At 43.2% G+C, this 14,402-nt stretch overlaps 1 protein-coding gene across 5 annotated transcripts in view; it reads left to right on the forward strand.

Moving 5' to 3' along the window:
- The window catches only part of vwa5b2 (von Willebrand factor A domain containing 5B2), a 39,750-nt gene that overhangs the window by 20,255 nt on the left and 5,093 nt on the right, over positions 1-14,402 (forward strand). For 3 of the 5 annotated variants that reach the window (XM_086043972.1, XM_086043973.1, XM_086043974.1), the window contains 14 exons: positions 2,042-2,190; positions 4,790-4,958; positions 5,819-6,019; positions 6,804-7,026; positions 7,382-7,542; positions 8,207-8,338; positions 8,416-8,540; positions 8,613-8,789; positions 9,694-9,804; positions 10,253-10,455; positions 11,721-11,835; positions 11,966-12,151; positions 12,911-13,115; positions 13,533-13,858. In XM_086043972.1, coding sequence (XP_085900098.1) covers positions 4,820-4,958; positions 5,819-6,019; positions 6,804-7,026; positions 7,382-7,542; positions 8,207-8,338; positions 8,416-8,540; positions 8,613-8,789; positions 9,694-9,804; positions 10,253-10,455; positions 11,721-11,835; positions 11,966-12,151; positions 12,911-13,115; positions 13,533-13,858 — 2,304 coding nt within the window. In that variant the 5' untranslated portion in view covers positions 2,042-2,190; positions 4,790-4,819. The remainder of the gene's footprint in view (positions 1-2,041; positions 2,191-4,789; positions 4,959-5,818; positions 6,020-6,803; positions 7,027-7,381; positions 7,543-8,206; positions 8,339-8,415; positions 8,541-8,612; positions 8,790-9,693; positions 9,805-10,252; positions 10,456-11,720; positions 11,836-11,965; positions 12,152-12,910; positions 13,116-13,532; positions 13,859-14,402) is intronic. The other 2 variants (XM_086043976.1, XM_086043975.1) reach the window with 2 other exon arrangements.

Consider the following 14,402-nt stretch of genomic DNA (forward strand, 5'->3'; position numbering starts at 1 on the left):
CATGCAAAATCTTTGTCTTGAGCTCTCAATTTAAAACATTGGCACAAATAATTTCTCATCTTTTTTTATTTTTATTTTGACAAACATTCCAAAGCGCTCTCAGCACAACGCATCCTGACTAATAAAGACGTGCTTGTCGGTGCAATCGAACGTTCGGCAGTCTGCAGCAGCGCGGCTTGCTCAGATCCACCACTGGCTCGCCGGCCGAGGACTGTTTTTGCCACAAAGAGAGAAGAAACAACACAATGCGGCACACTGAGGACCCGGACAACAATCGTGTTGAATAACACCCCGATATTGTCTTTGCTTATGAAACCATTTCCTGCCATTGTCTGAGACGGAAAACAATTGAAATGTAGGTCAGTGGGCTAGGCAAGGGAGAAGACGTGGTTGGCGACATCATGTGAGCGCAGACAGAATTAAGCCACACTTGAAGCGCCCGACAATAGTCAAGCAGCTCGTCTGCACAGGCCTCCGTTGGCTCATTGTTAGCCGTGTTGTTCATCGGATCGATGCTGACCTCAAATTTGACATCGGCTGTCTTAAAAGTCTGCACTAATAATCGCCGGTTAATGGTGAAATGCTTATGCTACCAAAACCGAATCATGATAAATGGATGGACGGATGTTTACAACGTTCTTTGATCATATAACCAAGAAATGTTTTCCTATCCTATCAGACGCGTGTCTTAGTTTTGTAGGATTAGGCTGACTGCTCACCTGACAATAATGCGATTCCATTAGCAGCCAAATATGCAATGTCACGTGATGTGGTATACTTTGCTTGATTAGCAAGAATAATAATGTATGTCAAGATTCATGTGTTAGATTTTTCATGATTAGGCGTGTTAGCTTTATTAGCTTGTGGGTTTAGCTTTAGCTTTTTTCCTCAGTTTTACCTGACAAAAAAAAAGGGGAAAAAAAAAAAGATTCCTGATTTTTCTTGCAGTCTAATCTGGCTCTCCTGCTCCTTTGTGATTGTTTAATAATTGCATGTTTTATTTGCATTAACTGAATTGGCGTCACAATGGTGCATATTTTGTACCCCACAAGCCTCAAAGTGAGAGAAAAAAAAAAAGAAGACTGCAGTTCTGCCAGTGGTGCAGCTGATAAGAGAAGGCTGACATCTAGTGGCACAATATTGGAATGCGTCTTGGCAATGCTATCGTGAGCATATAGAAGGAATTTCCTGTCTTTGTTTTTTTAATACTTTTATATAATAATATTTTAGATGTGTCTATCCTACCAAGCTGGGGTCACAGCTTGCTTTTGATTCACTCTCACCTATACTCCCACACCTGCAGGCTCTCTTCTAAACAATGAAGCTATTCAGGAAACTAACAGGAAGTGTGCTCTGGCTTTACATGACATGACTTTGGAGCTAGCTGATCAACGCAAAATGACTCCATTTCTGGTCAAAATAAATATTTACACCTATATATATATATATTATTTAAATATATGTGTTTGAGACACATATACAAAGTAGATACACCTGCACAGTCATATGAGATCCAGCTGCATCGCACGTATACTATACGTGGCGATGTTACCATTTTGTCTTTGTTTTTACGTTATGAATTTATTGTTGCAACTGTCTTTTTTTTTTTTTTTTTTTTACATGTCTAATGTTCACTTTATATACAGCACTTTGTATGCCGCTGGGGTCGTTTTTAAAGTGCTCTTGACATCAAGCTCAACTTGAGCTGAGCTGTACCCCAACAGGTAACCTCACAAAAATAGAGGCAAGAACTATTTTCCCTTCAAATGTCCCTCTAAAATTCTACCACGGCGACAAGTTGACATTTGACGTTTTCTCAACTTGCCGAGAGACGGGAATACAGTTCAAGCCAGTAGTGTCTTACTTGACTGTTTGTTACGCAGCCTCTTTGCTCACCTGCAGTCGCCTGCGGCGTCTTTCTGCCTGAGTCGTTCTCCAGCTCTCTCTCTCTCTCTCTCTCTCTCTCTCTCTCTCTCTCTCTCTCTCTCTCTCTCTCTCTCTCTCTGTCTCTCTCGCTCGCTCTCTCTCTCTCTCTGTCCAGGCCAGGCCATTAGCTGTGAATGATGCTGCTGCTACCATCACAGCCAATTGCCTGGATGAGAAGCAGGCTGCGCCTCACTTCGCGTTGTCGCGCGTTCGCCTCTGGCCAAGTGCAGCCGCTGATCATCTCTCCAGTGTTGATCGCGGCAGGTAAGCGGAAGGAAATGTCATGCTGTGGGCTGCTCAGTTGTCGTGACATTTTGCTCACATGTCTCAAAGTTTCATGTGCTGCATGCATGTCAGTGTGTTTATTAAAAAAAAAAAAAAAAGTATCTATTTTATACTGTTTTTGTCAAGTTGCATACGCTTGCTTCTATGAGAAAGCTGTAAGCAGATGAATGTCAGGATGAACAGTGGCTGGACACGCTAGCATATTGTCATAGTCAACATTGAACAGCACAGTGAGTATCTCTGGATTATTTATTTGACTTACATACTTTATTTGTTGAATTTATTGTAGCATTGAAACGTGTTTCAACTTTCCCTCCTGTTTGTAGTTGTTTGTGTTACTGTTTGTGTTACTTTTTTTTTCCAGGGAGCAGTAGGAGTGGGGTCAGGTGTCATCATTGAATGTGTTTTTTTTTTTTTTTAATTGCCAACAGCCTTTACAACTATGAAAAATATGTAAATGTGCCTAACTTTATTGTGACCCATATTATAACACAACGTGCATCAACACGTGGACAGACATTATAACAATACTCAAATGCACATATTCTTTATCCTCTGCAAACAATGACTAATATTCTAGCAGATTACTGAATCACTAACAGTACTTGAGTGAAACTGCACAAAACTTTCATGTTTGTCTCTATGACTGCATAATACCTGGTGGCCAAATTGCACGAACCACAAGGAGATTAAATAAATGACTCATGACGCGCAGATTGTTTAATTCTTTACATTCCATTTAATTACACTGGTCAACAGCAAATTTCTCACTTATGTGTCCCTAGACGCATTTTTGATGCTGATTAAAAAAAAAAAAATGTCCTACCTTATTTTTCTACCACATCAGCTTTTGGACATTTTGATTTGTTTTTAAGTTTGACCTATAAAACCTGGTGCTGAACCTAACACTTCATTTGTAAACATCGCTAAATATTATTATGATTATTATTATCGAAAAAACAGGGCAGATTCGGAATCAGTGCAACATAAATCAGATAGAGAAGTTTAATAGTATTATTGATTACAGAACATAAAATGAATTTAGCTCAAACTTTGTTGACCAGTGTTATGCTATTATTAGTCAATGTTTTTATACAGTAACATACTTAAGATTTCCACTTTGTATTTTTCTTATGAAATAGACGGATTCAGATTCATTTCTTACTAAAAAAAACACATGCAAAAATGTTTTTTTGGGGCAGGCTGGAACAGATGAATGGCATTCCCGTTCATTTCGATAGGGGGATGATGATTTTAAATGTCTGTTTTGAGTTGCACAGTGAATGAAACTTGTATTTCAAGGCACCACTGTATTGTTCTTGTTTTTTTTGTCAAGAAGCCATTTGGTGAAAACAAAAAAAGAATTGCAATATCTGTTTGAAGTGAAGAAAAATGGTCATTTTCTGCAAATGAAAAGGAAAAAAAAAAACCTTTAGCAAGACACAAGAAGTCAACACGTTAGCGGATCGCAGAAAGTGATTTGACGCGCGTGCGTGCGCGTCAGTTGGCCTCACTTTAGCAAAGCGGGCATTTATTTGCTTGTTATGAGGTGAGAGAACAGTAGCCAGATGGAGGCTGTTGATCTTGTTTGAAAGCTACATGTGAAAAGGCCATTACTTGGACCACAGCAAACACACACTCGCACCCTAATGTGCACACACCCACACACGCATTCGCCTGAAATTGTGTCGTCGGAACACCCGCTATACCCGATGTACTGTGCTAAAAGTCGGTCGGAAATGATTGCAAGCACTTTCAGGTCGTATGTCGACATGCTTCTGTCGTCATCCAGACGTGCGGGATGAGTGCGTCGGCGGCTGCGCATGTGCACGCGGCTTAGTTACACGCGAGATGCATGGATGCGTAGATTAGCGTTAGTTAGTGTTGACCTGCGGTGTTAATGATTGACAGAGCCTCTCACACAGAACCACTGGTTGCTAAGCGCCTGAGGAAAAGGAGTTGCACGTCCCAAGAGCTGCTATGGACACATAAAGACGTATTTAAGATGCATTTTGGCATTCAATGTCAAAGGCATTGCGGCAAAAAAAAAAATCCAATGTTGGCTCTATTTTCTCTTAAAGTAAAAGTCAACCCAAACATATTTTTCTTCTTTTTTCTTTTGTTCTATGCAGACTAATATTACGTTTGTGGAGTATGAGAAATCCACCCGTTTTGAGCCATCTGCGGGGGCGGCCATTTTGTCACTTCTGTCGACTGAAAATGACATCACAAATGCTCAGGGGCTGTGATAACGACCAATCACGGCTCAGCTTCAGAAAACAGGTGAGCTGTGATTGGTTACCCGAGCCCTGAGCATTTGTGATGTCATTTTCAGTCGACAGAAGTGACAAAATGGCCGCCCCAACCGGGAGAGCTAAAAAGGGGTGGATTAACTGTCCACAAATGCAATATTAATCAGAATGCCGTGTTTCAACTAGTGGGCCTGCATTGAACATATTCTTAAAAAGAATATGTTTGGGTTGACTTCCGCTTTAAGTGTGCTTCACTCACATTGTAACCCGCTGAATGGAAAAAGAGCCACTTGAGGTGAGCTCACACGCCCGTGTGTGCTTTTCAGAGTCGTCGTTGGTTCCCCTGAGCCGAGAAGATGGTGGGACTGAGGAAGCGTTCCACGTGGGACCCTCTGCTGCTCAAGTCGTCTTGCATCAAATCCTGTGCCATCGGCTGCTCCTTGGGCATCACCGCACACCTCACCTATGCCAATGCCGACAAAGAGCCCGTTGAAGGTGAGTGGCTTATTCCACAAACACAATATGAATCAGAATATCTTGTTTCAACTAGTGGGCCCGCCTAGAACATATTCTGGAAAAAAATATGTTTGGGTTGATTTCCCGTCTGCGAAAAAAAACGAATTTTGCTGCAACTTACAGTAGTGGTGAAGCTCTTCTTCGTTTGTCTCTGCATGACTGTCTTATACTGCCCCTGGTGGCCAATTTACACACATCAGGAGGAGCTGCAATGGACTCCTCATGATGCAACTGTTTCATTTTTTTTTTTACCTTCTATTCAATTCTATTGTTACAATATGTTTTTATGAAGTACAATATCATACAGTGCTACTTTTCTTACCACATTACTCAATTTTTTGTTGTTGTGTTTTTGGGGGGGTCTGGAACAAATTACCAGCATTTCAATTTATTTCATTCATGGGGAAAGATGATTTAAGATTCGAAGTGCTTGCAGTTACAAGTCATTATCTATAAAGACTAGAAGGGTAGCAGTGATGATTCTGGTTAGCAGAACCATAACGAAAAAAAAAAAAAATGTGCCGCTTCATTCATCAGGACAACAATATATAATCTAAAATGCTTAAGAAAGCCAGTTAAGATGCAAATTGAGAATCGAACCACTAAAACCGAACATTTATCTGCTGCTTATCGGCGGCGGCGCCCGGTAGCGATCGACGTTACTGTTATCATTGGACGATGACTGTTGTTAATACAGCTGTTGTTGTGCCCGTTGTTCACTGGTTGCTCAACCCCGCTATCCGGTTGTCTCTCGCTCAAACTACCGCCATCTGTCCTGCTGCTGTGTCCAGATAAAGAAAGCGAACTTGACTTGACCGATGTCTTGTATCCTTACGCAGGTGTGTTTGTGTACCCTCTCGGCGAAAAGGAGGTTGTGGTTGGCTTTGAGGCGGCCATCGCGGGCCGTCTGATGGGAGTCCAGATCCAGAACCGAGGCAAGCTGAAGGGCTGCTGCATGGACTGCTGCCCTGGCGCCGCCGCTGAAGGCCGGGAATGGAACTGCTGCGGGAGCTCCAGCTTGGACATGCAATGCGCCAACGGTGAGCGCGCGGCGGCTAAGGCGCACCGAGCAAAAAAAAAAAAAGAGTTTCCGCTGCACACTCGGCGATTGACCCTCACACACATATTCACCTCGTTGCGACAGAAAAACTGCGACCGTGTCCTTATCAGGAAACAATGTGGTGAGGTGTCATACGCTTGAAACTGCTGGGTCAAAAGTTCACCCTAGGGCTGTTCGATTTTGCCTAACAAGAAAATCCCGATTATCTTCTCTCAAACCCGATTTTACGATTACGATTTTTTTTGTAAATTAAAAAATTAATAAAAAAAGTATTTTGAATGTCTTTTATTTAAACTTAATTTTTGATTGAGCCAGTACTGGGTAATTTATACAGACCGTATTGGGTTGAGGATTTCACCCAGCAAACAGTAAACAACCAGGATAGCTCTGCTTGAAAATAACACTAATGTTAGTAGTACCAAGAACTTTTTTTTAAGAAGAAGAAGCAACTTATCCCCGTCAATCCCCTGGATCAATATAATGAACACAACCTTGGGTAAAAGTAACCCATTTTGCTCAAGTCCACAGCTACCCAGCAAATGGGTTAAGAAAACGACCCAGCAATTTTTGTCATCATAAAAACTGAGCCACAGAGGTGACTAATGTTGTAATATTCTGCTCTTAATTGAATACAAACTAGTTTCCAAAAATTGTGGCTGCTGACCAGAAGTGTGTGCCGTTATTTTTCGATTGCAGCATGCCAAATTGAATAGTGGAATGGCTTTTGTTCTGTTAAGTTGTGAATTCCTATTTTTCTTTGCCAGGGCATCTCATACTGGATGAAGACCTGGAAAGAAACACCTTCATCGTAGCCACGGGGGTCATAGGACCCATGGATATCGTGTCCATTATTATGAAAACTTCATTGGAACTGCCGACACTCGAAAATGGAGCCATCCACATCGTCTACCCGACATTACTGACACCCATCGTCACGCACATGATTGCAAGCAAGAGTGAAAACGGAGGCAAATCAGAAGAGACCGGGTAACCCAAAATTGCATTTATTGGAAGGGGGGGAGGGGCGCGGGCGGGGCTCTGACTTTAACATTTGTAGTAATATTAAATATGCATTGCTTTCCATGTGAATCAATTTTAGCTTTAGATTTAGTCATTTATTTCATATAATTGAATTGAAGGTTAAAAAAAAAAAAAAAAAAAAATTCCCGATGTTGTTGCTCCCCCTGGAGGCCACGGCGCCCTTCGCGTTCGCCGATATTATTTGAAGAGCCAGCCGGCTCTGCCAAATTGGATCTCACATTAAATTGTGCAAGTGGAGCTAGCATGAAGTGTCTGATGAGTGTTTATTTGTTTTCTCAAATCGTCCAATCTCCCTCTTCAGACCAACCAGCTGCTTTAGTGCCACCTCAGGAAAACAAGAGCGGGTTCTTGATTCTGAGCAGCAGCACTGTGCGCACGCCATCTTCAACAGTCCAGCTGCCAGTTTGGCCCCTTATGAACTCAACTTCCAACTGCTGGTTCGCGGGGCTTGTCTGCTCGCCGGTGTGTTCCCATATTTTGCTCAAATGATGTACTTTGAGACACGAGGGACTCGACATTTGAGGTTTTTTGTCATATACGAGTCATCGCCCGACCGATTCTTTTGCGGTGACTTCAGAGCGCAGACTTGAGATACTGGCGCAGTATTTTGTTAGTCCACTCACCTCAACAAGCTTTACGATTAGCATCAGGTTGGCAAATGAACAGTTCCCAAAAAAAACCTAGGAAGGCGGCAAGCTGTTTGTTGCCACGTCCAGGTCATGTTTACTGTCAAACAAAACAAAAAAACAAGTGAATTACACCTTGCGTGTTTAGAAAACCTACATTTTTAGGCTTTCAGTCCACTGGCTCGATGCTAATTAACATCTATGTTGCGGTGCTTTGACCTTTTAAGCGACAAAGTGAACAAACTTTCAGTCGTGTATTCTTTATCCTCCGCGTAGGCTAAATATATAGTCTACGCAGAGGATAAAGAATATATACACACATATATATTTATATATAAATATGAAAAGATGATCTGAGAAGCGATTTGACTTACAAGCATGACCACGGAACTGAAACTTTTATCTCAAGTCACCGCTGTAATGTATTCGTCATTACGTTTTCCCCCGGGGTGTTTTTTTCAGCAACTGTTTTTTGTTTTTCACTCCTAAACTTACCTCAGGACTGGAGAGCCCCACTCATGCCCTGAGAGCCGATGCCGACCCCAGCGCCCAAAGTGCCTCCGCCACCTACATCACCCTAGCCCAGGAGCATCCTTACGACAGACACATAGAAATCATCCTGCACCTCAGCGGTGAGTATGTCGACGCTTCATTCATCCACCCGCCCAGTCGCCGTCTTTTGCCAACGCCGAAGATGAATCTGTGACAGAGCCCCACAGCCCGCTGGTTATAATAGAGCAAGGAAGGCTCTCCTTCAGTCAGTACGAACAGCACATCCTCTCTCGACGCGACTTCATCCGCTGCGCCCGCCAAGATCCTGAACCTGAGAGGAAGGTTAGCAGACTCCCGCGTGACGTTTTCTCCATTTCCGTCGCGCGACCCGCTTTTGAATGAACCCACGCGCAGGTGGAGTTTGTGCGGAAGCGCTACCACAAGGACATCCTAAGCAACCCGGTGTTGATGCTCAATTTCTGTCCCGACTTCTTGGGGGAACCTCTGGAGCTGAACAAAGCCACCAGAGAAATAGTGTTCCTCGTTGACTGGAGTGGCGGCATGAGTGGGACCGACGTCCGTCGTGTCAAAGTGAGCTCTGGCCAGTTAGTCAAACCAGTCGGTGTCACTCTAAAAATTGTTGGGTTGAAAATGACACAATTTTGGGTCAAAAATGGACCGATCCAGTGGGTCGAATTGACCCAATTGTCTGGGTTGTCTTCTGCAAAAACAACCCCAAAAATGGCTACTTTTGTACAAAACAACCACAAAAAAAATGGGCTGTTTTGTACAAAACAATACAAGAAGGTGGGTCAAATTGACCCAATTAGTAGATCGGTCCATTTTTGACCCAAAATTGTGTTATTTTTAAACCCAACTGTTTTTAGAGTCTATATATATTAGGGCTGTCAAAGTTCAAGTGTTAACTTTGGGGATTAATTCACATTTTATAAAGCGTTAAAAAAGATTTTGTTTTATTTCCTTCCTGGGGCAGCTGCTCATTTTGCAGCCAAACTTCGAGGCGAGTCACTGGCGCCAAGACAGACAGAGACGGACTTTTCTGTCGTTTTATTTGAAAAAATTGCTCGACAGCTCATTGGAAAAACCCAGAATAATTTGTGCACGTAGCAAAGCCAAATTCAATTAGCATATTTGCCGTACGCCTTTCAACAGTGGTATTTTACGCGGAAAGAATCGCATTGAAGGATCAGAGGAAGCTATTGGAACGGTGTTTGAATCGAAACACTTTCATTTTTTTGAACTACAAGATTTGACTCAAATATCTGTTTCAAGCTTGAGGGAAAATTGTAGTTGAAAAATGCAGTCAATTATGGAAAATGTTTAATTTTCAATTTTCATGTAATCGCTTGACAGCACTAATACATATATATATATATATATATATATATAATTTATGTATTATTAATAGTATGGTCATTCTGATCATATTCTTGCTTTATTGCTTGATTTACTCATGATGCGGTCAATCACACAGGAAGCTTTGGTGGTGGCATTGAAGAGTCTCCCTTCGGGCACCCTGCTCAACGTTGTCGGCTTCAGCGGCCCCCTGAAACCTCTGTTCACAGCCAGCAAACTCTGCACCGACGTTAGTTTGAATTATTGAAAAAGAAGGCAATTGAATTGGTATCGAGTTTCCTTAAGGCAGATGTTTTCCAGCCGTGCAGGAGGCCCCGCTTTGTCAGGCAATAGGTCAATTCTTTGGGTTGCCTCAGCAGCAGCGGATCATGTTCAGTGGAGAAGAGCACAAACAGCTTTTTCACAGTCACCGGAGCATATGGTGACCTTTCATGCATTTTCGGCTTGGCACTAAAGGTGTCCTTTCAAAAGCTCTCATCAAGCCTGTTTGTCCCCATTTTAAGGCTGCTGCCGCCACCGTGTGCGCCTTTGCTTTCACTTGATTACACAAAGTCGGATTCAATTACTTTTTGAGCCTCGCTGTGTAATTGGGGACATCTGATATCAAACATAGTCAGTTCATCTCGGAGATGATGTTTGCCTTGCTTTCGCTTGCTTATATAGCACGTGTGCTCCAGGTGACCCTGATGCAGGCCCAAGAGTACGTGCAGAGGATGAGAGCAAACATGCGAGGCATCAACCTACTGGGGGCGCTGTCTTGGGTGTACCAGCAGCCAATGCAGCGCACCTTCCCTCGCCAGATCTTCATCATCACCGACGGCTCCAAAAACAACGTGGGCAAAGTTTTGGAGCTGGTCCGCAGGAACACATGCGCTGGCAGGTATTCGTTACGATTGCTAGTAACAGAAAACCTAATACAACGCGGTGGAATCGGGGTTATCTCAGAGTATTCTCATATTCCAAAAATAATAATAATAATAATTTGTCAGAAGACAAATTAAACGACAGTCGGGTTTTTTATACGAGCACATCATATTACCACCGCCAGGTTAGCACTTGAGCTAACTTCCTTGCTAAGTGCTAAGTTAGCATGGCTCGTGCAGAGGGAAGACGTCACAAACAAGACAACAAAAAAGGCTAAAAAAGACTACAATAAAAAATATGACAGAAGACTACAAAAGATTAAAAAGACTACAAAAACAAGATTAGAAAAGACAAAAAAAGTACTACAAGATTATTTAAAGAAAAAATGCCAATACAAGACTATAAAAAGACTAAAAGACTACAACAAGACTCCAAAGCCTACGAAAGGCTAAAAATAATACAATAAGCCTTTGGAAGACAACAAAATGACTGAACAAAAAAACTATGAAAGGACTACAAGGACTAATACATGACTAGCCTGTGAATATGACTATGAATGGGTGTTGATTGATTAGATTGTCATTTGCAATGCTGACCCGGCTGCATTGCTGACATGCGCTTCAATCAATCCTGTTTGCACATACTGTCGCACCTTTCATACTGAGCGCAAAGTGCTTCTCACAACAAGTAACGAAAAGCAATCATGGAATCCATGGAAACGCAGCGCAAAATGTGTGCCGGATGAGACGAATACGCCACGAAGGGGAGGAAAGGCAAAGGCAGGAGTCGGTTTCAGCCCCGCCCATTAATCCCGTTAAGTGCTATGCAATAAAAGTCAACCCACCCCCCCCCCATCTCCCTCAGCGATGTACAATAACATTTAACCCTCATTAGTATTCTGCGCTTATACCGACTACCCTCGCAGAATCTGTAGGTATAGCCTCTTTGAAATGGATATACATGACATCATATCTTTGATTTTCAATTCGTGCAGTTCATTACTGTGAGACAAACACAGAATGTTGGTCTCACGTATGAATCGGAAGAACGGGTTGTTCGGGTGCAGCAGGAACAAGCGAAACGTTTTCACGATTTTGTCCCCACATCTGAACATCTAAATGCATCCACCTTTGCAAGCTGCAAACCCAAATTAGGAAGAAAATGTTCAAACAGTTCCTCGCTGGCTGTGCCATTCAAAACTGTGCTTTTTCATACCGTGTACACAAAGCAGATGAAGTGTCCATGAAATATTGCCAAGCATTTTGCGCCCCATCCCTGCAGATGCTTTGGCTTGGGCCTCGGCTCCCGGGCATGCAAGCGACTCCTGCAGGGCGTCGCCAAACTGACGGGAGGAACGACAGACTTTCTGCAAGATGACGAAAGGCTGCAGCCCAAGGTCTGCGCCACTGCCACCTGGTGGCCAAATGTGTTAATTGTTTTTATTTGTATTTTTTATCGGACACGCTGCATTTCTTTGGACTAGCAACGATGACTTGTGGTATTTGAAAACATCAACCCTTCATTAGCTCATCAAGTGTGTGAAGAAAGCCCTGGAGCCTGTGCTGACCGATGTGCGGATCGACTGGTACCTGCCTGAAAACATGGAGGCCCTCCTTTCACCCAATGAAATCCCTGCGCTCTACCCAGGCAATCGCCTGATTGGATATTGCACGCTCTATGACATGACAACTTTTAAAGCCAAAAAGACAGAGGTAAGCTCAAGTCCTAAACGCTTTGTCTTGGCTACGACCGTGTGAAAGCTGAGGCTAAAGTGAAACTCTGCAACGTAATTCCTTGGCCTATGTCACAGGATACAGAAAGCCCCTCAATTGACTTCAACATGGCTCCTTGGTGCCAAGATGTTATAAGTATTGCCACAAATGACCTATTTTGTCTAAAAAAAAAAAGCTCCACAACTCACCTTAACATAACAGTAGTTCCTTGGCACCAAGATGGCTGCAAAGCACTACTTTTGCTTAAATAACACGCAACTCACTTCAACGTAGTTCTTTGAGACAAGATGGCAGCAAGGCAGTACTTTTGTCTAAATGAAGCTCCTCAACTCATTTCATCATCGTTCCTTGGCACCAAGGAGCCAAACCATGGCTGGAAAGCATCCGTGACTTTTATGTAAATGAAGCTCTGCAACCCACTTCAACATAGTTCTTTATATGTCATAAGATGGCCGCCTGAAACAGCGAATAGGTGAATTTAGCTACAAAAAAGGAAAAACTCACCTATTCTCACTTTTTTTTAATGGTCTATATAATAATTCCTGTTTGAGGCGATGTTGTAAAATGAGTTTGAAATTATATACAAGTGTTTTTGGATCATAATTGGTGGCGGTTTGAACTATTAACCTTTGAACCTCTGAATGTTTTCAGTTATAAATGTGACGTGACACACGGGGCTCAATTTTTTTTAATGTTTATTTCTGGCGCCTTTCTAAAATGCTTCCATCTATCTTTCAGTGTGGCTACAAAGGTTTACGCAACACCTCCATGGCTTCTGTTTTTTGCCCGTCAAATGACGACATCTCGCCTGCTGCCTCCGAGCTCATGCCTGCGGTGATTTGTCCGGAAGGTCACGACCTGGAGGAGGCACTCAGGGAAATTTCCAGAGAAATCTCCTCGGAGTTCTCCTGTGCCAAAGACGTGGACCCTGACCCCTGCGCAGGTCCGCCATGATAAATAAATAGCGCTGCTTTGCTTCTAGTCTTCCGAAGCGCTGGACATTTTATGGTTCATTTCTAGGAGGAGATTTGGAATTTGGGAAATATTTCCAAATTTCCACGGCAGTTATGGAAATGACTCGCAATTGACGGGGTTTAAAGGAAAAGACTGAACATATTTGGACATAAGCAGTCGTCCGTGCAAAAGAGAAACCATCATTTAAGAATCATTTTTATAATACGTGCGTCAGGGTAGCACTTTTTTAGCATGAAATCTGGCTGCTTATTTAACATTTAAGTTCCCGCTTAGAAGTTACCCTTCAATTTGTTAAATTTCCTCCCATACAATTCCGATGGAAAGTTTCCATTGAATTATACAACCCTCATCGCGTGTTAACACTCGCCTTGTATGCGCTCCTTAGGTGGGGAGCTGGACTGGTCAAGCGACGTGAGGACGAGGATCCAGGAGAGCTCCTACATCCGGGAGCAGTACGTCCTCACCCGCTGCTCCCTCAGTAGCGAGCAGAGTCTCCCCTCGCGCGTACAAGCCTCGTCAAGTTCCGACGCCGCCAGCCGGGCGCGTCTGCCCGACCCCGTGGCCGCCGCTCCCCTCCTGGACACAGGATCTTTACCTCAAGGCCTTGAGAAGATACCTGGCCCAGAACAGCGGCCGTCTTTGTCCCGATGGGCCGACTCGGCATGGCAGCGGAACCTTTCAGCCGACACTGATGAAAGCGGCAGGAAAAAGGTGAATATTTTCACACTTATAAATGGGATGTGACGTGACACACGGGGTTCTATTTTCTTAGACGGAAGCGTGTGCGCTCAGCGTAAAAACTTGCACATTTGTTGTGCCGGGGCGAGTCTAGTTTAGCGAGTTTGGGAATTTGTCAGACCGCGCGCCTGACAATTTGGTGACAGAAATTAAAGCGCACCTAAGATCAGATAAAAGCTTGTCTAAGTTGCGGCGCAGGTGGCGAACGCGATTCTGGTGGATTTGATTTGACAGATTCTGAGCTCTGCTGATAAGACCGTGGCGGCCATCAGGGATTCTCTGAGGGCGAAATTGGTCGGCAAATATGTTTTGGCACATGTTGGCCACCGTCAGATCCCCCACACCCTGCCCCAAATTATTAGTCTCATCTTGAATATATTTTTAAAAGCAGAGAGAGAGAGAGACCATAAAAGTAGAAGTACATGAATGTATCTTGTATAAAACATTTGATATCATCAAAGTTGCCCCTGGTTTAGGACATCCATACTTCTGCTTTTTTTTTTTAAAACACATGAAT

Source organism: Filicampus tigris, chromosome 10 (genome assembly GCF_054856515.1).
Source record: "Filicampus tigris isolate MCC_2025a chromosome 10, RoL_Ftig_1.0, whole genome shotgun sequence".
NCBI lineage: Eukaryota > Metazoa > Chordata > Actinopteri > Syngnathiformes > Syngnathidae > Filicampus > Filicampus tigris.